This window comes from Sorex fumeus, unplaced genomic scaffold, assembly GCF_029834395.1.
Source record: "Sorex fumeus unplaced genomic scaffold, SorFum_2.1 ptg000014l, whole genome shotgun sequence".
NCBI classification, from domain to species: Eukaryota; Metazoa; Chordata; class Mammalia; order Eulipotyphla; family Soricidae; genus Sorex; species Sorex fumeus.
The window spans coordinates 34,003,431-34,026,514 of record NW_026606071.1 but is presented as its reverse complement, the minus strand read 5'-3'; the positions used below and the strand labels follow the sequence as shown (position 1 = coordinate 34,026,514).

The window sequence follows — 23,084 nt, the reverse complement described above, 5'->3', positions numbered from 1 at the left end:
GAAACAATTTTCCTAATGGGACTGAGGAATTTCAGAGAAGCAGCAATTTATTTCTTTCAGTGGGTAAGAAAGCCAAGGACTTCTCAAAGTGGTGTCATTGGAGCAGAACCTTGAAGAGAGAATTGAATTTAGATGGCACAGGGCTGAAGACAGGAGTGAACACTGTCCAAGGACACAGGTTTGAGGTGTGCTGGAGAATAGGATGGTGGTCCCAGGGAGTGCATGGAATGAGAAGGGAAAAATAGTCCTGGAGATTTGGCCCCTTGGAGCACCCACTAGGGACTAATGTTTTATTCAGTGCAGAGTTTAGGGAAGGAATGGATTCAACCTCTCTCTTAGGGAAATGGCAGGTTGGGAAGAGATTGGGGATACTCATATATTTGTTTGTTTTCTTTTTTCTTTTTTAAATTCTTTTATTTTTTTGGTCATCTCTGGTGATGCTCAGGGGTAACTTCTGGCTCTGCACTTATGAATTGCTCTTGGTGGTGCTCAGGGGACCAGTTGGAATACTGGGGATTGGACCCTGTTCAGTCACATGTAAGACAAGTGCCCTACCTCTGTATAGTTTTTTCAGCCTCTGGTAATGTTCATTTATTAAAGCAGAGGGACCAGTCTGCAGCGATAAGATTCAGTTTGGGCTGAGGCAGTTGGCATAGAACAGAGGGGAGTTATAGGCCCTGATTTGGGTCCCCTTGATGGGCTTGAAAGGGACGTGAACTTCAGGTAACGAAATTAGGGGGGTGATGAGAGGGAGTCAGATTGGATTCTATGGGTCCACAGTGCATTCATTGGAAAACATGGAGCAGAAGGGGGCAACTTGAGACCTGGAGTAGAAACTGGGGATGAGGCCAAAAGGAGGAGAAAAGGAGAGTCGCTGGGAGTGACTGAGAGTCTGGGTGGTAGTAGAAGTCATGCAAGAAGATGGAAAAGGCTCAGGCCAACCCAAGAGCACGAAGAGAAGAGGTGGGGGCTGTAGATGAATAAGAAGATTAAGATGTGCAGAAGGTTCGAGAAAACAGGCCCTGGCTCTCAGGCCCTCTGGGAGTGATCCCAGACAGGCGAGACCTTTCCTCTGGGGATGCTAAGAACCATCCCAGAATGGAGAAGGAGTTCTTGACCCCTGTATTCAGGGGACACACCATAGAGGTTCCTTCATCCCTTTGTCCCACAACGCCCCTTAAAGTAGGGTAAGAAGAGGAAGACCAGCAGGATTCTCTGATTTTCAGAACAGACGAGGAGAGCCTTTGGAAAGTTCCAGACACCCCACACTGGGTCATTAGGAGAGAAAGTGGGGAAAGTACCTTAGTAGTGTGAGTGTGGGGAGCAGATCCCCAAGAATTTCCCTGGGGAGGAATCCATTAGGGAAGGAATGGAAGTGAGCACAGCTTGGGGTGGAGGGAATGGAGGGATGGGGGAGCTGGGGAGGAGGAGGGTGAATGGAGGGGGCTGTGGCTCCTGCGTCAGCCCAAGGGTCTGCTCCTCCTCATCCTCATGTGATGAAGAGGGAGCTGGATCCAAGGAACTCCCTTTTCCCTGTGATCTGGCAGATGAGCTATAAAGCTTTTGGCTGTTGGCTCTGAATTGCTGGCTGATGGGCTCTGGCAGGAGGAAGCCCATCACGTGAGTCGCATGTGCTTGGCCCGGGAAGCCTCGCGGAGAATGTGGCTGGCTCTGCAGGAGCCCTGCGTATCTCCCTGCACCCCTGCGTGGCAGGGGAGTAAGAGCTGCCAGTTCCCAGAGTCCTTCCCTCTCCCCCACTTCCTTTAGCAGTGAGAGATGCCATGTCAAAGGGAGGGGTGGGAAAGGATCCTGGGAAAGGCTCAGAAACCTGGGGGTTTTCTCAGCTAGAAGCCAAAAGGCTGGTTTCTGGAAAATATGGATATTTTCATGGCTCTTGGTTGCAGACCAGCATAGCTGGTCCAAAATATTGCTCCTCATTGGCCTCTGTCCCTAGAATCTTATACGGTGGCGGCTTTGGCCAGCTCTTGCTCATCTTGAAGGCAATGCTTTGGTCTCACCCTTAGCCTGAATAGTAAGAGTGGGGCGTGGAGGGTGGGAGGAAAAGGGATAACAAAGGGAAGCAGCTGAGGTCATCTGTCAGCTCTGAGCAGGGAAGGCTGAGCTCATGTCCCCAGAGGCAGGGCGGGCGGGAGAGCTGTGGGTCTCAACGTGGGCACCAACACGAAAGACTTCCATGAGCTTGACAGTCATCTAGGCCAGATCCTGGGGATCCTTTGCTTCTAGAAAAGCTCTCATTTCTCCCAAGATTTCTGCTATATTTCGTGACTCCTCCTTAGGGGGAGATACTGTGACTGCAGATGTTCTCTTCTCAACATCAGCTGCTTTTTATTTTTGGGTTTGGGGCCACCAGAGGGATGCTCAAGGGTTACTCCTGGCTCAGGAATCATTCCTGGCAGTGCTCACGGGACCACATGGGATGCCGGGGATTGAACCCGGTTGGCGACTTGCGGGACGAGCACATTGCCACTGAACTCTCTCTGACCCAAATCAGTTGCTTTTTCATCCCCTCTTCCTCTCCTTCCTCCTCTCCCGTCCTGCCCTTCACACCCCTTCTTTTTCCTCTTGTATTAAGAGGCAGCAGGGGCTGCAGGCAGCCCAGTGCCTGGCCCCACACCAGATAGCCAGGCTTGGAAATCCCCCTCCTACTTACCACTGAGTGTGCTCAGGCAGATGGTCCCCCCCGCCCCCCCCCCCCCCCAGCCGGTTTCTTTGTTCTCCTTTTGCAGAAAGGTTTCCCAGGCAGTACTTGGGGGTTTGTGGGTCATTCATGGTGATTCTCAGCTAACTGGGTTGGGCGGTGGGTGCAAAGTCCTAGGATGCTGTGCTGCTTGAATCTTAGGGTACCAGCAGGCACGAGGGGCACCCCTGCAGTGCCTGGGAGAAATCCCGAGCAACACCTCAGGATGGAGGGTGCGGCATGTGGATTGAATGGTGGTTCGGTGAAGGCATGTTGCCTGGCCCCTGTATTCGTTCCATTTTCTCGTTCTTCACCTGTCTATTATCCATCTCACAGAAACACATGGTGATATGGGAATTAACATCACAAACACATGGAAATAGCTTAGAATGATTTAGCTTTGCTTATGAGAACCAACAAGTAAATGCATGAATGATGCCTGGGAAGAAGTAGGTGCTCACGAAGCATTCTCCTCTCTAGGTCTCATCTCTCAAATCTATATATCTTCTTTACTTATGTAAATGCATTGGTTTCCTATGTGAGTTTATTTTGTGGGTGATACCGGAAATATGTATTGTACTGAAAGAGCCCATAGAAATTATGATTCTACATCTTCTATACTGCATTTTATTTTATTTTGGGGGGTGGTTAGGGCCGCATCTGTCTGTGCTCAGTTCTTTCTCCTGACTCTGCAACTCAGGGGATAACTCCTGGGGGGTCTAGGGGATCATATGGGGTGATCAAACCCAGTGATCAAACCCAGGTCTGCAGCATGCTAAGCAAGTGCCCTACCCACTGTACTATCTCTCCGGCCCTCTATAATACTTAATATCAAGAATGGAAGTTAAAACTTCATCTTTTCTAACAGCTCCATGGTATTCCATTGAGATTATCATACTAAGTGAAATGAGTAAGAAAGGGAGGGACAGACATAGAAGTACTGCACTCATTTGTGGAATATAAAGTAACAGAATGGGAGACTAACACCCAAGGATAGTAGAGATAAAGACCAGGAGGAGCACTACATGACTTGGAAGCCGATCTCATATGCTGGGGGAAAAGGCAGCTCAGATAGAGACGGTTCCACCAGGTAAAGAATGCTTGGAGGGTCTGCTTGGGATGGGAGATGTGTGCTGAAGGTAGACTATAGACTGAGCATGATGGCCACTTAATGCCTGTATTGCAAACCATAACACCCAAAAGGGAGAGAGAGAGTAGAAGGGAATGTGCCTGCCATAGAGGCAGGGTGGGTGGTGGTGGGAGGGAGACGGGGTGGGGGTGGTGGGAGGGATACTGGGAACATGGGTGGTGGAGAATGGGCACTGGTGGAGGGATGGGTACTCGATCATTGTATGACTGAAACGTAAGGACAAAAGTTTGTAAGTCTGTAACTGTACCTCACGGTGATTCACTAAAAAAAGAAATAATAAAGAAATGGAAGTTATACTTTAGAAGGAGAGCTCATTGTGCAATGCCTTTATTGCAAATGGTAAATTCCTCCTGGCTCTCATCTTTCTCATGGTGTTCACCTATGAGCCTTCATTCTGCATTTTGATGCTATGTAGGAAAAGAAGGGGAGTTCTTCTTCCCTGGAGCAACTGGTGGATGCATTTGGGTCCTTCCCAGGTTCTCCATCTGCAGGTCTGCTGACCAGGCTACCATGTCCTTGCTGGTCTTGGTGTCTCCCCTCCTGGCTATGCGTCTATGCTCCTTGAGCTGCCTCTCATGCTTGTTCCCCCTGTGTTCTCTGCAGAGTTAATTACCACTTCCCATTGAGCAGTGCTTCTGCTAATGTAGTATACTTTTACATGCATTTTGAGGAGCTGCATTTCATTCCTCTAGGGCAGACACCACATGCTATTTTATTTTGTAAGCCCATCGCTGTGCTTGGCACAGAGCAAATGTCTAATAAAAGCAGACTGAATGCCACACTTGGGGTAGATTTGGAGATTCTGGCTTATCCAAGCCCTAGACATGCCTGTTAGGTGAATTATTATAAAGGCAGACTTTTACATCTGGAAATTTTTAAAAAAAAATTTTCTTCAGCCTAAGAGTAAAATTTTAAAGTTTTTATTTCTAATGCTACTCCTATAGTACTCTTGTACCTTCATTTATGTAGCAAGTCTAAGGGTTTGTCTATTTGGGTGAGGAAAGGGGGGGGGGTAGTGCTTTCAGGAAGTGCTCAGAGGGTCTGGGCACCACTCCTGGTGATACTTGGTGAACTGGATGAGTAGGTTGATGCCTAGGCCAGTGGATGTGCTGCTACTCGGACTCTTGGTGCCAGGGACCACAAAGGCCACCATGGTGGTGCTAAGGGCTTCCAGTTCTAGTTCAGTGAAATTCCGGGGACCTGTGCAGTGCCAGACACCAAACTGGGGTCTCTGGCAAAGCATCAAGCCCATGGCCCCTGCACTCTTTGCTGGCCTCTCTAAAGATTTAGTATTGGATATTTTCTTTTTAATTCATTTTAAACCAATTTTATTGAGGTACCAGGATTTACAATACTGTTCATTATGCCTTTCATGGGTTGGAGCGATATATAGCACAGCTGGTAAGGTGTTTGCCTTGCACGCGGCCGACTTGGCTGACCCAGGTTCGATTCCTCTGCCCATCTTGGAGAGCCCAGCAAGCTACTGAGAGTATCTTGTCTGCATGGCAAAGCCTTGCAAGCTACCTGTGATGTATTTGATATGCAAAACATAGTAACAAGTGTCACAATGGAGACGTTACTGGGGCCCTGCCTCCAAAGAGCAAATGAACAAGGGGAGGACAGTAATGCCTTTCATGCATGCATTGTTCCAACACTGCACCCATCACCAGAGAGCCTGCCTTTCTCTGCTAGTGTTCCAAGGGACCCCTTCCATACACGTCATCCTGTGTAAGCTCAGTTCCATAGTTTCAGTGACTTTAGCCATTTGTTATTCCATTACTGTATTTATTTTCTTTTTCTTTTTGCTTTTTGGGTCACACCTGGTGATGGCTCAGGGTTACTCCTGGCTCTGCACTCAGGAATTATTCCTGGCGGTGCTCGGGGGACCATATGGAGTGCTGGGGATTGAACCTGGGTCAGCTATGTGCAAGGAAACACCCTACCCACTGTACTATCCCTCCGGCCCCCTTAGTGTATTTCTTTATGTCTCATATATGAGAGCAATCTTTAAAAATTATTGTGGGAATGGTGACAATTTCATAACCAAGTTTTATCTTTCATCACCAAACATCAGTCTGGAGAAAGTTTTAAATAGCTGAAAAATTACCCCTGTACATTTCTCTATGAAAAGCAAATGCAAGATATTCTGTTCGAGGCCTATTAAAATTCAGATACTCCCATGTACGACATGTCTTTTTTTGTGCTTATCTGCTATTTCCACTGCATACAAAATGAAAGAAGACTGACTTGGTGAAAACGTCAATATGATTTTTCTGTCTTTTGAAGACTCTCTCTTCATTTGAAATAGAATATTTTATAAGCTATGTGAATTGGTGAAAATTGAAAGGAGAAGTGATAACAGCTACAGTGCTTAAAGAATTCATTTTACCCAGAAGCTGTCTCTTTCAAGTAAAGGGGGGCCGTTCACTTTTTTAATTCTCTGATTTGGATGTTTAATTTTTGTCAGTGTTGTTATGGTCTTTATTATATGGTATGTTCTTATGATGTCAACGCTGAATTGGAAATCTCCAAAGGAAATATATATGTACTTATATATATATACATATATATTACACACGTATTTATAGTGCATGACACACATGGACATTTAATATTTTTTGATGGTGGGATCAGAAAGAATAAGCAGTAAAAAGTCTAAAGGCATTTTTTAGTTTTAAAATGCTCTTAGGAATATATTGCAATTTGGGAGGAATCATTTTCTAAGAATCAAACATATATTTATTTTAATTCTGTGTTTGTCTGTGGTAAGTGATCAGAAAGTCAAGGTGAAGTACCTGGAACTTTACATTTTAGTGCAGAATGACTACTAAAGATTATTGCTGTCAGAAATGTATAGACATTGTTACCATTTATGGGGGAAAAATGAAGGGATAGAGGGAAAAGGGGTAATATTTCTTAAGTGTCGAGGGGGCTAGGGTAACTGCAGGCAGGGGCTCATAGAACTTTTTAATTTATGAATATAAAACATATTACCTAACAAATAAGCAAACAATAAATGCATAAAAATATAAGCTGGTTAGGGAAGAAACCATAGTCATTGTTTTCTGTTTTTGTTTTTTTTTTGTTCAGACATGTGGGTTTTGGAACTTGATGCAGCTAGACTTGACTTTTAGCTTGACTGTCAGGTGTTGGATAAAGAGAGATAGATACCCACAATGGAAAGTTTGGGGAAATTCTTGGGTGGGTATTTCTGCAGCTCTGTAAGTAGTGGGGTAAGTATCATATTTGAAGATTCTGTGTAGGATGATCATATATTGGGATATGAATGAAGAAGATGAAGCCAATTTTCACCTATGTATGAGTATTTTTATCTCATACTTGCTTCTTGAATATTGAAGAAAGACAAAGTCACTGGTATGCTCAAGACCTACAAGGCCAGTAGGTCATCAGGATGGTGCTAAGGACCAAAGGCAAGGGCATCCTAATGTGTGTATCTAAGGGTTAATAGTTTTAGGCCTAAATCAAGTACTAACTTGAACTGCTTTTGTTCAAAGCTAGAGCAAGTTTAAAACCTCCCAGCTAAATTAGATCTAGTTAGGAGGATCTCTCAGATCTTGCTGAGAGAGTTGAGTGCTTAAGGCAATGACATACTCTAGTGAATAGAGAATGACATACTCTAGTGATATAAACTTGTGTGGAATTGGTTTAGATAGCAGAGTTTCAGAATTTGCTCTGATTTCTGATGACATTTGACTTTGAGGTCTCGATTGTCATTAGACTCAGTTTCTCTAGGATTCCTTCATCTTGATCCTTTTTATGAGTATTCCTTAGGCTTACTCCTCATTGTTATATAGCTTGCCCAAGTTATTTTGGAATTATAAGCTACTTCCTCATCCCTATTGTAATAATAGTCCTTTGAGAGTGGGGATCTCTGCTTTAGTGGGTGCTCAAAGAAGACACAATCAAGAATTCCTGGTTACGTAAAGGAGCTCCTGCTATTTCTGGCATTGCTTAAGAAAGACATTTCTGGGTCAGAAAAACTGAAACCGAGGCAAAACATTATCATTACATTCTTTGCAAATTATCTCTGTCTTCAACTAACTAACCCTGTTTGACGAACATTTCTTCCAGGAGCTAGAGATAGGGAAAAAATGATCTGAATATTTTTTACTGTATTTGTTTTTCTTATGGAAACAGTCTCATCTCATGCAAGAAATGTATTTTTTTTTCTTTTTGGGTTATACCTGGCGATGCTCAGGGGTTACTCCTGGCTTTGGACTCAGGAATTACTCCTGGCAGTGTTCAGGGCACCATATGGGATGGTGAGATTCGAATCCAGGTCGGCTGCGTGCAAGGCAAATGCCCTACCTGCTGTGGAGCGATAACACAGTTCAAATACTAACAGCTTTAGGGCGTTTGCCTTGTGCACAGCCAGTCTGGCAGAGCCAGGTTTGATTCCTCTGCCCCTCTCGGAGAGCCCGGCAAGCTACCAAGAGTATATATTCAATATGCCAAACACAGTAACAACAAGTCTCAAAATGGAGACGTTACTGGGCCCGCTCGAGCAAATCGATGAACAATGGGAGGACAGTGTTTGTTTTGTTTGTTTTTGTTTTGTTTTTCTTGTTTATGCACTTTGTGAATGGTCTTTGTAAAGTGAGTATTTCAGGGAGAACGACCTACTCTAGTGATATAAACTTGTGTTTTGTGGAATTGGTTTAGATAGCAGAGTTCCAGAATTTGCTCTGATTTCTGATGACATTTGACTTTGAGGTCTAGCTTGTCATTAGACTCAGTTTCTCTAGGATTCCTTAATCTTGATCCTTTTTATGAGTATTCCTTAGGCTTACTCCTCTAAGGGTAGTAGGAGTTAGTGGAGTGGTTCCAATATAGTCATTTCAACTCCCCACTCCCATCCTCACCCGTACCACTTTGTACTCCCCTCCCACTCCTTGATTCTTTCCAGAGGCTACAATGATTCCACTGCATCTCCTTGGCTGGAGTTGGGAGTACATTCACATCCTCAGTCAAAGGGATGTGTTCGTGCCCAGTGGCTTCAGTTTTAGGATTTCAAACCCTGGTACTCCTCAAATGATTCTGCTTTCATTGGTGGGGGAAGCAGATCCCATACATTGGTATTTGAAAATTCCCCCTATGTGATTGTAGTATATAGCCAAAGTTACTTCCCCTCCCCGCAACTTAAGCCAATCAGTGTTCACTATTAGATCCAAGAACTGGTTAAAGAAACTTTGGTACATCTACACAATGGAATACTATGCAGCTGTCAGGAGAGATGAAATCATGAACTTTGCTTATAAATGGATAGACATAGAGAGTATCGTGCTAAGTGAAATGAGTCAGAAAGAGAGGGACAGACATAGAAGGACTGCACTCATTTATGGAGTATAAAACAACATAACATGAGGCTGACACCTAAGGATAGTAGATACATGGGACAGGAAGATTGCTCCATAGCTGGAAGCCTGCCTCATGAGCAAGGGGGAAAAGGCAGCTGGAATAGAGAAGGGATCACTAAGAAAAAGATGTCTGGAGGAATTGGTCGGGATGGGAGATGTGTGCAGAAAGTAGATAAAGGACCAAGCATGATAACCTCTCAGGGTCTTTATTGCAAACCATAATGCCCAAAAGTAGAGAGAGATTATGGGGAATATTGTCTGCCATGGAGGCAGGGGGAGGGTGGGAAGGGGGGGTATACTGGGGAGATTGGTGGTGGGGAATGTGCACTGGTGGAGGGATGGGTGTTTGATCATTGTGTGATTGTAATCCAAACATGAAAGCTCGTAACTATCTCACAGTGATTCAATAATTATTTTTTTAAAAAGTACATGGTTTAGTAGCCTGTGTTTCAATACTGGACACCATCTTGTCCCCTGAACACCACCAGATGTGGCCCACCACCACCAGTAAAAACATAGTGGAGAAATTTGCCTATAAATGGAGCATATCATACTGAGTGAAATGAGTTAGAGGAAAAGGGACAGCATGACTGCATTTATTTTTGGGATATAAAAAATAAATAGTATGAGACTAATATCCAAGGCTGGAGAAAACAAGGGACCAGGAGGACTTGTCCATGGTTGGATGCTTGCCATAAGTGTGTATGGGTAGTGAAGTGTAGTTAGGATAAAAAAAAAGGTGCAGTATGACAATAATAGTTAATAATGGTTAGAAATGATCACTCTGGACAAGAACTGAGGTTTGAAAGTTGATAGAGGGATATGCATGATAACTTTTCTGTATTGCGAACCTTAATGCCCAAGGGGAGAGAGAGAGAGAGAGAGAGAGAGAGAGAGAGAGAGAGAGAGAGAGAGAGACAGGGAGGAAGAGGGAGAGGGAGAGAGATAGAGAAAGAGGGAGAGAGAGAGGGAGAGGGAGAGAGTTTGGGAGGGAAACTTGAGACATTGGTGATAGGAAATATACACTAGTGACGGGAAGGGAGTTGGAGCATTAAATACTGAACCCCAATCATGAACAGTTTTGTAACTGTGTATCTCACTGTGACTCAAAATATAAAAATAAATTAAAAAAACTATAGTGGAGAGTACAAAGAAAGTTTAAAGTAATACAAGAAGAAAGTGTAAGCCTATTACTTGTAGTTTTGGAGGAAGAGAGATGAAGAGGAGGAGAAAGAGGCAGAGGAATGGTATGAGGAGGTAGAAAGTGAGGGAGAGGAAGCTAGGGAAAGGATATATAATAACCACAATATATTTCTTCAAAAATGATGGAAACAAATTGCTTTAGGAAGTAAGGCTTACTCTAAGTTTTGTAGATTTAACAATGACCACTTATCCATAATGAGGGATAGTGGCCATTGTTATTTTCAAATTATTTGTCCAAAATTATTGTTAAAAATTTATACAATCTGAAGAGAAACCAGAGCAGACTCAGAGACTATAAAAACCAGCTTCCAGCTTCCGCAAGAGAACAGTGAAGTCTCCTGCTCCCGCGCCTGGCTGTCCTCGCCGGGGGGGGGGGGTGGGGGGGGGGGGGGGGGGGGGGCCCTTGGAGGGGAGTAGGTTAAGTTTTCCTTCCAGCCCCAATCAGGGCTCTAGCAGCCGAAGACCTCCAAAACCAGCCACCACCAAGCTGAGACCACTCTCCGCACACATGAAGGTACCAGCAGAGGAACCAAGGCAAGCGGGCCCCGGGGGGGGGGGGGGGGCGCTGAGATCTCCAAGCCTACTCGGATCAGGGCTGAGCATCCTCCACCCAGATCCTCCGAATGCCAGTAGGCAGGGGTCACACCCACCAACTGGCCCCCTGGCGCCGTGTAATCTCATCAGTGGCCAAGACTCAGAGACTATAAAAACCAGCTCCCGGAACCACATGGCTGCATTTGCGGCCGCGCGACATCTTATTATGACATCTTATTATCTCATTCCTACTTTAGACAAACTGGCAGGCTACCAAATGTAACCTGCTCACACGGCAGAGTCTGGCAAACTCCCCGTGGCGTACCCAATATGCCAAATACCAGTAACAATGATGGGTCTCATTCTCCTAAAGAGCCTTGAATATAGCACTAATCTCAGGGCTAGGATGAAGGAGACGTTACTGGGGCCTGCTCGAGGCAATCGACGAATAATAGGATGGTTGTCATGATCGTGATTGTTAAAAATTGTACAACGACATCATAGACTTCTTCAACTTACAGGTAAGACTATACACATCACCTTTTGTTTCTTTTTTAAAAAAAAATTGGGTCAAACCCAGTTATGCTCAGAACCCTAGCTCTGAGTTCAGGAATTACTCAGGGGACCATATGGGATGGCGGGGATCAAAGTTGGTATGCAAGGCAAACACCCTATCTTCTGTACTATGACTCCAGGCCTCTACATCACCACTTCTTATTTGTCATATTTAGATCCTGTTCTTTGAGGTTGTGCTAAAGAGAAATATAAATTTGCCTCTTACCATTTACTTTCTTAAAACCCGATTGTGAGTTGAATCTCTACTCACTCCTACTGGTTTTAGAACTTTGCATGACATTTATCCACAATTATTCTGCTGAAAGAAGACTGGAATATGGATATGGAAGTTATGTATATAAAATGACTTCAGTTTAAATCAGGACTTATTGTCAAGGCCAGCTGAATCCATATATCTATCAATAGATATGCATTTATAGAGCATATTTCTATGTAGGGAAATATAACATTTCATATGATTCATCTTACCATTTTTGTTGTGGTTTTGGTTTTACCACACCTGGCTATTCTCAGGACTGATTTCTGGCTCTATACTCAGGGATCACTCTTGGGTACCCAGATGACTCTGTGGCCATACAGGGTGCCTCGGATCCAACTTGTTCCATTGCACTGTTTCTCTGGCCCCTTATACCATTAATCTTAATAAGTCAAACCCAGGTGCCCGAGAACAGACAACTGGTTTGGTACATCTACACAATGGAATACTATGCAGCTGTTAGGAAAGATGAAGTCATAAAATTTGCTTATAAGTGGATGATCTGGAGCGATAGCACAGCGGTAAGGCGTTTGCCTTACAAGCAGCCAACACGGCTGACCTGAGTTCGATTCCTCCGCCCCTCTTGGAGAGCCTGGCAAGCTACCGAGAGTATCTCGCCCGCACGGCAGAGCCTGGCAAGCTCCCCGTGACGTATTCTATATGCCAAACACAGTAACAACAAGTCTCATGATGGAGACGTTACTGGGCCTGCTCAAGCAAATCGATGAACAACAGGAGGACCGTGACCGTGATAAGTGGATGATCATGGAGAGTATCATGCTAAGTGAAATGAGTCAGAAAAAGAGGGATGGACATAGAATGACTGCATTCATTTGTGAAATATAAAATAACATGAGACTGACACTCAAGGATAGTAGACACAAGGGCCAGAAAAATTGCTCCATAGTTGGAAGCCTGCCTCATGAGCTGGGGGAGAAGGCAGCTGGAATAGAGAAGGAATCACTGAGTCAATGATAGCTGGAGGGATTGTTTGGGATGGAAGATGTATGCTGAAAGTAGATAAAGGACTAAATGTGATAGCTCCTCAGTATCTGTATTGCAAACCATAATGCCCAAAATTAGAGAGAGAATAAGAGGGAAATTGTCTGCCATAGAGGCAGAGGGAGGGGTGGGATGGGATGAGGGATACTGGGGACACTAGTGGTGGAAAATGTGTACTAGTAGAGCGATGGGTGTTTGATCATTGTATGACTGAAACTCAAACATGAGAGCTTTGTAACTGCATCTCATGGTGATTCAATTAAAAAAATCTTAATAAGTCCCTCTCATATGCAGGTCAGTGAGGACATCTTGTGTGCCTTCAGCCTTAGAAGATTTTAAAATTACATATTATTACTTATCCATTAAATCTTTTATCAAAATTGGGCCTGCTGGGTTGGGAATAATGGTTTAAATGATCACAGATACTTGAACTAAGTGAACTTGTACTACAGTTGGTGTTTAGGAAGAGCAAAACAACTGATAGAAAAGAAAGTTTTAAAAAGAAAGAACCTGAAACCTGGTTAACCTGGTATCGTATATGTTCCTGAAAAATCGTAGTTTGGGAATACATAGTTGAGAGAACAAAGCTCCAGGAGCTCGAAGTTAAGAGAACTTTAAGCCAAGTTAAGGCAGCCACCTAGTGGTCTGTTACATGATTTAAGGCTGTATGTCTGTAGCAACTCATCAGTTTTGATTTTATGTGTGTTACCAATCAAGTATGATTAAGTCTGGTCAGTTTTTATTATGTCGACCATGTGAGGTTAGTTTCATAGAGAATAAATAGATGGACCATTGCTCTGTATAGTATTTTATTTATTAATAATACTACCTTTTTCTAAATCAGAAAGGACAAGATAACTGAAGTGAACACCAATGAGACAACATAAACTAGAAGATCAGTAAATGAATAAAGACAGAAAAAGTAGGGAAAATTTGGCAATAATTCTTTGGGGGCCAGAGTGATAATACAGCAGGTAGAGCATTTGCCTGGTACGCAGCTGGCCTGCTTTGATCCCTGGAATCATATATGGTCTCCTGAACACTGCTAAGAGTAATTCCTGAATACAGGGCCAGGGGTCACCCCTGAGCATCTCCTGAATGTGATGATCAACCCCCCCCCCCAAAAAAAACAAAACAATGACAAAAAGGCCATTATAAATTTCATAAGTATTTCATGCCAAGAACTCTGTGTTTTCGGTAATCTGGTCTGTTATAAAATCATGATATTGAGAAGGATGAAATCATTTTCAGAAAAAACTGAACAACACTAAGAGCAGAGGTTTTTTCCTGAGGTACTGACAATCTACTGCATCACACCTGATTCATGTCTTCAGTCTTCATGACTGAGTTTATTCTGAATCTGGGCTGACTGGCGATTGTGTTTGATATGCAGGAAGATGTGCATCCCCCCCCCCCCCCCCCCCCCCCCCCCCGCCAAGTGCTGAACCCATTGGATCCTCAAGAGGGCGGTTGTGTTATTTTCTATGTATTGCCAATAAGGGCACAGGAATTCCAGGAGTTTATAAACATACTGAAATTCAATCTATTGGTTGCCATTGAAGCTGGAATCCAGACCCAGGTTGTCTAGCTCTGTCATTTATCATGCATGCTTTTTTTCCCAGTTGTGCTCTACTGACTGGCCACTTGGGTACAGTAAGATCCATCTGGTGAAAGATGACAATTCTTTTTTCTCTCATCACTTAAACATTCTGTGAAGAATTACCTGGCTGTGCTTTAACCTGATGCTTAATTGCCTCACTTAACTTTGCTCTTTTCTAGGGTTACAGACTTTCTTCCTGTTTCCAGTTAGCACATAAGTGGACTAGTCTGATTTCACACAAGTGAAATCATTTATTTGAGAGAGAGAAGAATGAATGCTGAATTTTTACCACTTCCTGACTTCCAAAAAACAGCTGAAATCTATGACATTCTCAGATACAAGATGTGAAATGTAGACATGAAAAATGCACTTCATTTTGCTAGCTTTCTCATTTTAAAGTGGTATTTCTCAATGGACTTGAATGGCAGCTAAAGTGATTTCTTTTAACCATGAAGGTTGATTAGCAATAGCAAGACAGTCCTTGGAAGGAATTTGGTAGGACAAAAATGATACCATTGAAACATTTTAGCTAGAGGAATCAAAATATCCTGTAACGAAGTCTTAAATTGAGCATTTAGAATGATGTCTTTTAAACCGCACCTTAGGATGGTTGTGTGGTTAATGTTTTTGCTCAAGGGAAAAGTTTTACTCTGCAAAATAGCTGTTCTATATAGATAAGCCTCCTTAAAAATGAATTTCCATGACATTTAAAAGAAATGCTTAGCTCAATACAAATTTGTATGCACCTGAAGGGTTCATGTTCTGAATGCATGAGGGATCAATGTAATGACTTATTTATTACCTGTAAGATTGAAGTGTTCGTAATCCTGTCTTCTAATAGTACTGATGATTTTTTTTTTTTTTGACGAGGGGCTTGGGTCATACCCAGTGGTATTCAAGGACTATTCTTGGCTCTGTGCTCCATAGTGCCACCTATTAGGTGCTTAGGGGATCATATGTGATGCTGAAGATTAAACCAAGGTCAACTGCATGCAAGGCAAGCTCCTTCCCCTCTGTGCTGTCTCTCTGGCTCTAGGTCTGACGGTTGTCTAAAAGTTTTACTCTGTTATGGAATACATGTGAAAGAACAATGCTGAGAGAGGGTGAAGAAAACATTGACTGGGAATAAGAAATGTGGATTCCCAGGTCTACCTTATTCTGCTAACAAAAGCTAAATTCTTTATTTTTCTTATGAACTTGGAAGTTAGGTTAAAATCAATATCAATTCTTATACCTATTAGTTGAATGGCATTGGACTGCCCAACAAATCTCTTTGGACCTCAGTTTAATCATCTATAAAATCAATTTAATGATACATGGGTTTTACTAGAGACTTGATTTGGACATGGTGTGCTTTTCTATACTTTTTTCCTCACTGACACTTTAAAATGGGTAGTCTCAGTTGTTATCCTCACTTGGTAGGTGATATCTTTGATGTTGAGGAATAGATAATGTGCATTGGGCTAAATTCAGGAATGTTCTGTTCCACCTGGTACAGAGCTAGAGCTAGACTTCCCAGAAATGAAAGCTGCTGTGTTCATCTCACTTGTCTCCTTCTCATCTTTTAAATATGCCTTGACAGGAGAAGAGCTACATGTGTAAACAGTGGGTATGTTTGGGTATTTGATAGAGATTTAGGTCAGGGGATGAAAATAAAATGGAATCTTAATTTTCCTGCAGGAATGGCAAAAACTCAACTATGATATCTACACATTGCGACAGATTCGAAGGGAAGTGAGAAATCGGTGGAAGCGCATTTTAGAAGATTTAGGTGAGTCTAGAAGTTCCTATGAAATGGTAAATATAATAAATTGTGATAGATCCTCTTCACTGTCTTCATCAGGATTTATGTAAAAGGAATGTCAGTAATCAATGAATTAAGGCTTCAGTGTGCTGGTTATTGGTCCTGTCCTGCCCTCCTTGTATTCTCATGCATAGTCATCTGCTATTTCCACTTTTACCAGTCTGTTTTGAACATTTCATTACTAGTATTGCTACTTCCATTTGCCTTAAGGATTGCGTAGGATAAGACCATGAAATATAGGCTACTGCTGAATATCTCTTGGATATTGATTGGATTCATGGGTATGGTCAGTTAGGTTTATAATATGGGACAGATTGGGAACAATAGTTGGTAAGAGAGACAGGAACATCCGGTGTAGATTTTCTCAAGGATTACAGAGTAGAAAAGTTATAAAACTGAGAAAAATGCCTGGGGTGTTAGGGTAGACATTGGATATTGTTGTTAATTAATTCTGCCATGTTTGTAAACAAACATGGATCTCACTTTGCATCCTTTTATGTAAACTCAATGTGATGTTTAAAAAGTGAAAACAAAAACAAACACTGTTCTCCCATTGTTCATCGATTTGCTTGAGTGAGCCCAGTAACATCTCCATTTTGAGATTTGTTGTTACTGTGTTTGGCATATCAAATATGTCATGGGTAGCTTGCAAGGTTTTGCTGTGTGGGCGAGATACTCTTGGTAGCTTGCCAGGCTGTCCAAGAGGGGTGGAGGAATCGAACACGGCTCAGCTGAGTTGGCTGCGTGCAAGGCAAACGCCCTAACCTTGTGCTATCACTCCAGCCCATGTTTAAAAGTGAACTTATCAGTTTTATATTCTTTGTGCCTTCTGCTCTGCAAGGTAAGGCAATGCCCAGGATCCTCACTTTTCAAAAGTGGGGGTCTCAGAAAACTGACCTCTATTTATTTGGTTGGGATTCAGTGAGATGGTATGGAACTTGTGCCCTCTTTCCTCACCCAGTATCATTGTGACTTCATCATCTCCACATCACAATGTACATTTCTCCAGGCAGATTAAAATCTAGGAGTATCTTATATTCTGGGTAACTAATTTTAAAAAGCCAATTATATTGCCCTGAGAAAGAATATTTATATTTGAACAATTAGAAACACGGGAAGTTTTTGCATATTCAGAGACTGATATAGGATTTCTGGGGACAGAGAAGAAGATAAAGAAGGGTCAAAAAGGGGGTTTTCCCGAGTGCCCGAGAACAGATGACTGGTTAAAGAAACTTTGGTACATCTACACAATGGAATACTATGCAGCTGTCAGGAGAGATGAAGTCATGAAATTTACATACACGTGGTTCTACATGGAAAGTATGCAAGTGAAATGAACCAGAAAGAGAGGGAAAGACATAGAAGGACTGCACTCATCTGGGGAATATAAAGTAACAGAATGGGAGTCGAACACCCAAGAATAGTTGAGATAAGTACCAGGAGGTCTGGTACTTAGAATAGTTGAGATAAGTACCAGGAGGTCTCCATGGCTTGGAACCCAGCAGCACATGCTGGGGGAAAATGTAGCTCAGATAGAGAAGGGGACACCAAGTAAAGGATGTTTGTTTCGCTCAGGATGTGAGATGAGTGCTGAAAGTAGACTGTAGACCGAACACAATGGCCACTCAATACCTCTATTGCAAACTACAACACCTTAAAGGAAAGAGTGAGCAAAAAGGAATGCCCTGCCACAGAGGCGGGGGGTTGGGTGGGGGGGTGAGGGGTGGGAGGGCTACTGAGATCATTGGTGGTGGAGAGTGGGCACTGGTGGAGGGATGGGTACTCGATCATTGTATAACTGAAACCCAAGCATGAAAGTTTGTAAGTCTACAGCTGTACCTTATGGTACACACACACACACACACACACACACACACACACACACGCACACAAAGAAAGAAAAAAGTAAGTGGGTTTCCAACCAAAAAGGGGCAGCAATCAATTAGTGGGTATATGTTTGAGGCCTAATTTTCAGTGAAAATTTAAATTGGCTAAGAAAGACATCAAAATCATTAAATTAAACTAAACCCCCTGCTGATCATACCCCTGCAGATCATATTGCACCTGCAGTACCTGGTGCAGTGCCTTTGGCCTCCAGTGAATCCACTTTAGGTAAACCACTTTAAGTGAACCCACTAAAGATTTCACCCTTAGACTTCAGTAGACTCCTGCAGGGGACATACCACAGGGCAGACATTTTCTGTGACCACTTTTCATGTAAATATATATTTTTTGTCTTAGGTTTTCAAAAGGAAGCCGACTCTTTGCTGTCAGTGACAAAACTCAGCACCATCAGTGATTCCAAAAACACAAAAGAAGCTCGAGAGATACTGTTAAAACTGGCAGAAGAGACGAATATTTTCCCAACAAGTTGGGAACTCTCAGAGAGATACCTCTTTGTGGTGGTAAGTGGATGCTTTTTCATTCTGCTCTGGCTTTGCTTTAGAACTTTTGCTTTTCTGTAGTTCTGTAGATTCGTGACTCCAGCCATACCAGCATTCTGTGGTCTGAGCAAATAATGGTGTTGTCATTGTAAGCCATTTCCAGTGGTCAGCATCATTAAAATCTGCCGACTAAAAAAATTGGATTTCTGTGTCAGAGTGATAGTACAGTGGGTAAGGGCACTTTCCTTATATATGACTGACATGGCTTCAATCCCCACCATTCTATATGATTCCCTGAGCAACATCTGGTATTTCCATATTTCCTGCGCACAGAGCCAGGAGTAACCCCTGAGCATTGCCAGGTGTTGGCCCCAAATAATTCCCCCCACAAATTTAGATTTCTTGGTTATACTCAGATCATTGGAGCCTCGGTCATGACTCAAGACCTCAAGACTATACTTTTCATCCAATTTACTTTGTAATCAACTTTGTGAGGGCTGGAGCGATAGCACAGCGGGTAGGGTGTTTGCCTTGCACACAGCCAACATGGCCAACCTGAGTTCGATTCCTCCACCCCTCTCAGAGAGCCTGGCAAGCTACCAAGAGTATCTTGCCCGCACGGCAAAGCCTGGCAAGCTACCCATGACGTATGCGATGTGCTAAATACAGTAACAAGTCTCACAATGTTACTGGGCCCACTCGAGCAAATTGATGAACAACGGGAGGACAGTGACAGTGACAGTAACCATATCCTACAACTTTGTGAACCATTTGTAAGTCAGAGAGATTTTAGGAATGCTGTTTATGTAACCTAAGATGGCAAAAGAATTTGAAGAGGCTCTTGAGTGGTGGGATGTTTCTGGGATATTGTAAGTAAAGGACTAAGGATAGTTTCTACATGTATTGAAAAATTTAATAAATGTCTTACTCATTATTTCTAGGGTGCGTTTTGTGAATGTTTTATTGGTTTTCCTATCAACATGATTTATTCCTATTTTTTTCTATTAGTTGAGGTTCTGTGATTTACAGTATACGTTTTTGTTTTTTGTTTTTCTTTTGCAGGACCACATTTTCTGGTGCTCAGCTCCTACTTGTGGCTCTGTGCTCATGAATTACTCTTGGCAGGGCTTGGGGGACCATATGGGTGCTATGGATCAAAGCTGGATCAGCCACCTGCAAGTCAGGCTTCCTGCTGGCTGTACTATCACTCTGATCCCTATAATATTGTTAATGATGGTTTCCCAATTAATTAATTAATTACAACACCACACCCATCACCAGTATTCCTACCTTCTTCCCCTAAAGACCCTCCCTTTCAACTCCCATAACTTCTAAATTCAGTTTTTTTGAGTTAAATCTCCCATTGTATTATCTTAGACACTTTATTGATATTTTGATATTATCTTTAAGTCCCACATATTGAGAGAGGTCATTATATAGCTATCTCTTTCCTTTTGATTAACTACACTCAGCATAATATCCTATACTTTGAACCATGTTGTGGCAAATTGTGTCATTTTGTTCTTTCTTAGAGCTGCATAGTATTCCAGGTTACTCCATAGTGTTCTTATCTTAACAACATTTCTACTTTTAAATTTTTCAACAGGACCGTCTTATTACTCTTGATGCTGCAGAAGAGTTCTTTAAAATTGCCAGTCAAACTTACCCCAAAAAACTTGGGGTCCCCTGCCTGGCAGATGGCCAGAAAGAGCTGCACTACCTTCCACTTCCAAGTCCCTAAAGTGACAATTGAAAGGAGCCATCATTGGAGTCTTCCACAGAAACTCGACAGCTCACAAAGTTGGATACAAGCATGGAGAAGAGAGTGAGCAAGGATAAATTTACTAAGTGAACCATAATTCTGATTCCTACAAACACCTAAGGGTTTGGATATCTGGTTTTCCTGAGGAAAACACTAATTGCTATATGTAATGTTCAAACTACATGAAAACAGCATTGCATCAGATAATTGGTTGGGAATATTTCATCATTGGGGAACAGACTCCAAGATCTTGTTGCTCTAGTTTTTGTTTTGTTTGTACAATAATATCTACTCATTAATCTTATTCGGAGAATGAAATATTCTGCCAAGTATAATAAGATTAATAGAGTTTCCACTGAGCCCAGATTACCAAAAATAGTTGTTCTATAATATAGTCTAATGATATCAGGGATTATATGACCTTTCCTTTATTTTTAAGTGCCTTCCGAATTTCTGAGGGAGTCAGAGGCATCATTTTGATTATAGCCTCAGTTCAGATTATCCAGAAGAGTAGATGTAACAGATGAAAGAACCATCTAGGATTGCTGCTCAAAGTAAGTTAGTTCCACATAGAATGGCCCCAGGCAGAACTTCCTGTGACTAGGTATCAAGAAGTTATTTTTTCACATGTGGCACAATCTTCTTTAATTCTCAACATTATTGATGTCTTATTACCTCATTTTGGCAGATCATCTACTTTTAATCTACTGGCCCTTGATATCTTATCTGGGAGAACTGAAAGGTTGGGTGCCCTCTTCCTCCACTTTCTTCTCTCTAATCTGTTTCTGGCTTATCAACTGGAATTTGAACTTGTCTGGAACCTCTATAGTGAACTAGCAGCTCTGCAGGCAGTGTTGCATTGGAGAGGTCACCGCTGAACTTTCTTCCTTTCTGAAGATGGTTTTCATGGTATAGCAATACTCCCCACATAATTTGTTTTTGTCCACAAGTCAAGAAGTCCAGCTTCAGTCGTTACCTCTTGAACTAGGAGTTTGACAAGAAATCAAGGCACAGTTTATTGAAACAACTTGAGGAACTTGTGGGCTCTATCAGTCAGTTGCTGAAAACCATGGCAATATTTTTACTTTTATAGATTTGACTCTGTGACTTCAGGCTAAAAAGTAACTTGTATTTAGTCTGTTGAAGGCACTTGAAAATTTCCATTTCCAAGCTAGCTCTTTTGGTAGTGATTGCAGTGTTAAAAGTGCTTGTTAGTGGAGACACACATGTTCTCCTTTTATTAATGCATTGCAGACCAATTTAGCTGACACAATTCAGGAAAATCCATTCTAGTTTAATAAGCTAAAAGTTTTATTTTTTATATTTAGAACCTAACCCTTCTCTCACATGATTTATAAATAGCCTACAGATACTTTTCCTTACTTTCGTAGGCTTTTGCAAGATAAATATACAAAGTACAACAAATAAAAATAAGTAATAAAAATAATAAAAATCTTTTAAAAAATCATGTTGCTTCATTTCTGTCTTTAGAATTCATGCTTTGCCTTTCTGCCTTTATTAACCATCAAGAGGGATGAGATTATTTGCAAACAAAAAAATGTAGCCAGAGACTTTATTTTTGGTACTAAATGAGTAAGCATAAGATTGACTCTATGATTATAAGAACACACAGAATTATCCAGGAAACTTTTCTCCTATTAAAGGGTTTCTAAATTTGCTGTTCAATTGGAGGTGTGATATGTTTCCAAAAATATAAATGGAAAAAGTACCCTTTAAAGAGTGAAGAAACTGAGTAGCAAATGGTTTTAGGAATTTTCCTTCATTCTAAAATCAGTGAAGGGCAGTTTCTGTGCTCAAGGCTACTGGACACTGCAGTATGGAGAAATGTCAAGGGTGATGGACGTGAACCTTCAGTAGTCACTGGGACCAGAATCCACAAAAGTACAGAGAACTGGAGGGTTTTTCTAGTTTCTAAATATTTTCCTATTGACTATTATATTCCTTCCCAAGGATTATACTTAGTAAATGGGTTATTTGGGGTGGTAGATGGATATAAATTTACATACCAATATTTATTTTTAGAAACTTCGGGGGGGGGGGGATTATGATTTGCACATCAAACATCTGATTTCCTATTTGGACTACACCTAGCAGTGCTCAGGGCTTACTCATGATTCTGCACTCAGGATTACTCCCAGTGGTGCTTGGGGGGAAAGTCAGATGAAATTGGGGGTGCTTTTTGTTTGTTCAAAGAAGGTAAATTTACAAGGGAACAATAAATAATTTTTATTATGTTTTAAAAAGATGCTGGGCCAAAAATATTTGGAAACCTCTAAGTCAAAGGCATCAAGGGCTAATGGTAGAGATCCTAAGTCAAATAGCCACTCTGGCCCCTATGAAAACTGGATGGATGCTGTAAAATCAATGTGGATTGTGATCATTGTAGAAGAGTGGTGTAGGGGATATCCATAATTAGAGCTGTTGAGTTAGATGTCAGATATTTTGTTTGTTTGTTTTGGGTTCACATCTAGCAGTGCCAAGGACTTATCCCTGACTTTATGCTCAGGGATCATTTCTAGCATACGTGGGGGATTACAAGTGGTGCTGGGATTCAAACCGAGGTAGGCCAGGTACAAGGCAAGAACCTTAATGCTTGTATTACTTCTCTGACCCCTTAGATGTTGGATCTTTATAAGAATAAATTAACACATATTCAGCTACTTGACATATGTCTGTAGATCTGGCAAATGTGTTATTTTTCCGTCAGTAAGACAGG

At 42.1% G+C, this 23,084-nt stretch overlaps 1 protein-coding gene across 2 annotated transcripts in view; it reads left to right on the top strand.

Moving 5' to 3' along the window:
- Positions 1-21,802, top strand: part of MREG (melanoregulin) — a 127,648-nt gene extending 105,846 nt beyond the window's left edge. For both annotated transcript variants that reach the window (XM_056111585.1, XM_056111584.1), the window contains 3 exons: positions 16,078-16,168; positions 18,443-18,606; positions 20,192-21,802. In XM_056111585.1, coding sequence (XP_055967560.1) covers positions 16,078-16,168; positions 18,443-18,606; positions 20,192-20,326 — 390 coding nt within the window. In that variant the 3' untranslated portion in view covers positions 20,327-21,802. The remainder of the gene's footprint in view (positions 1-16,077; positions 16,169-18,442; positions 18,607-20,191) is intronic.
- The last annotated feature ends 1,282 nt before the right edge of the window (positions 21,803-23,084 follow it).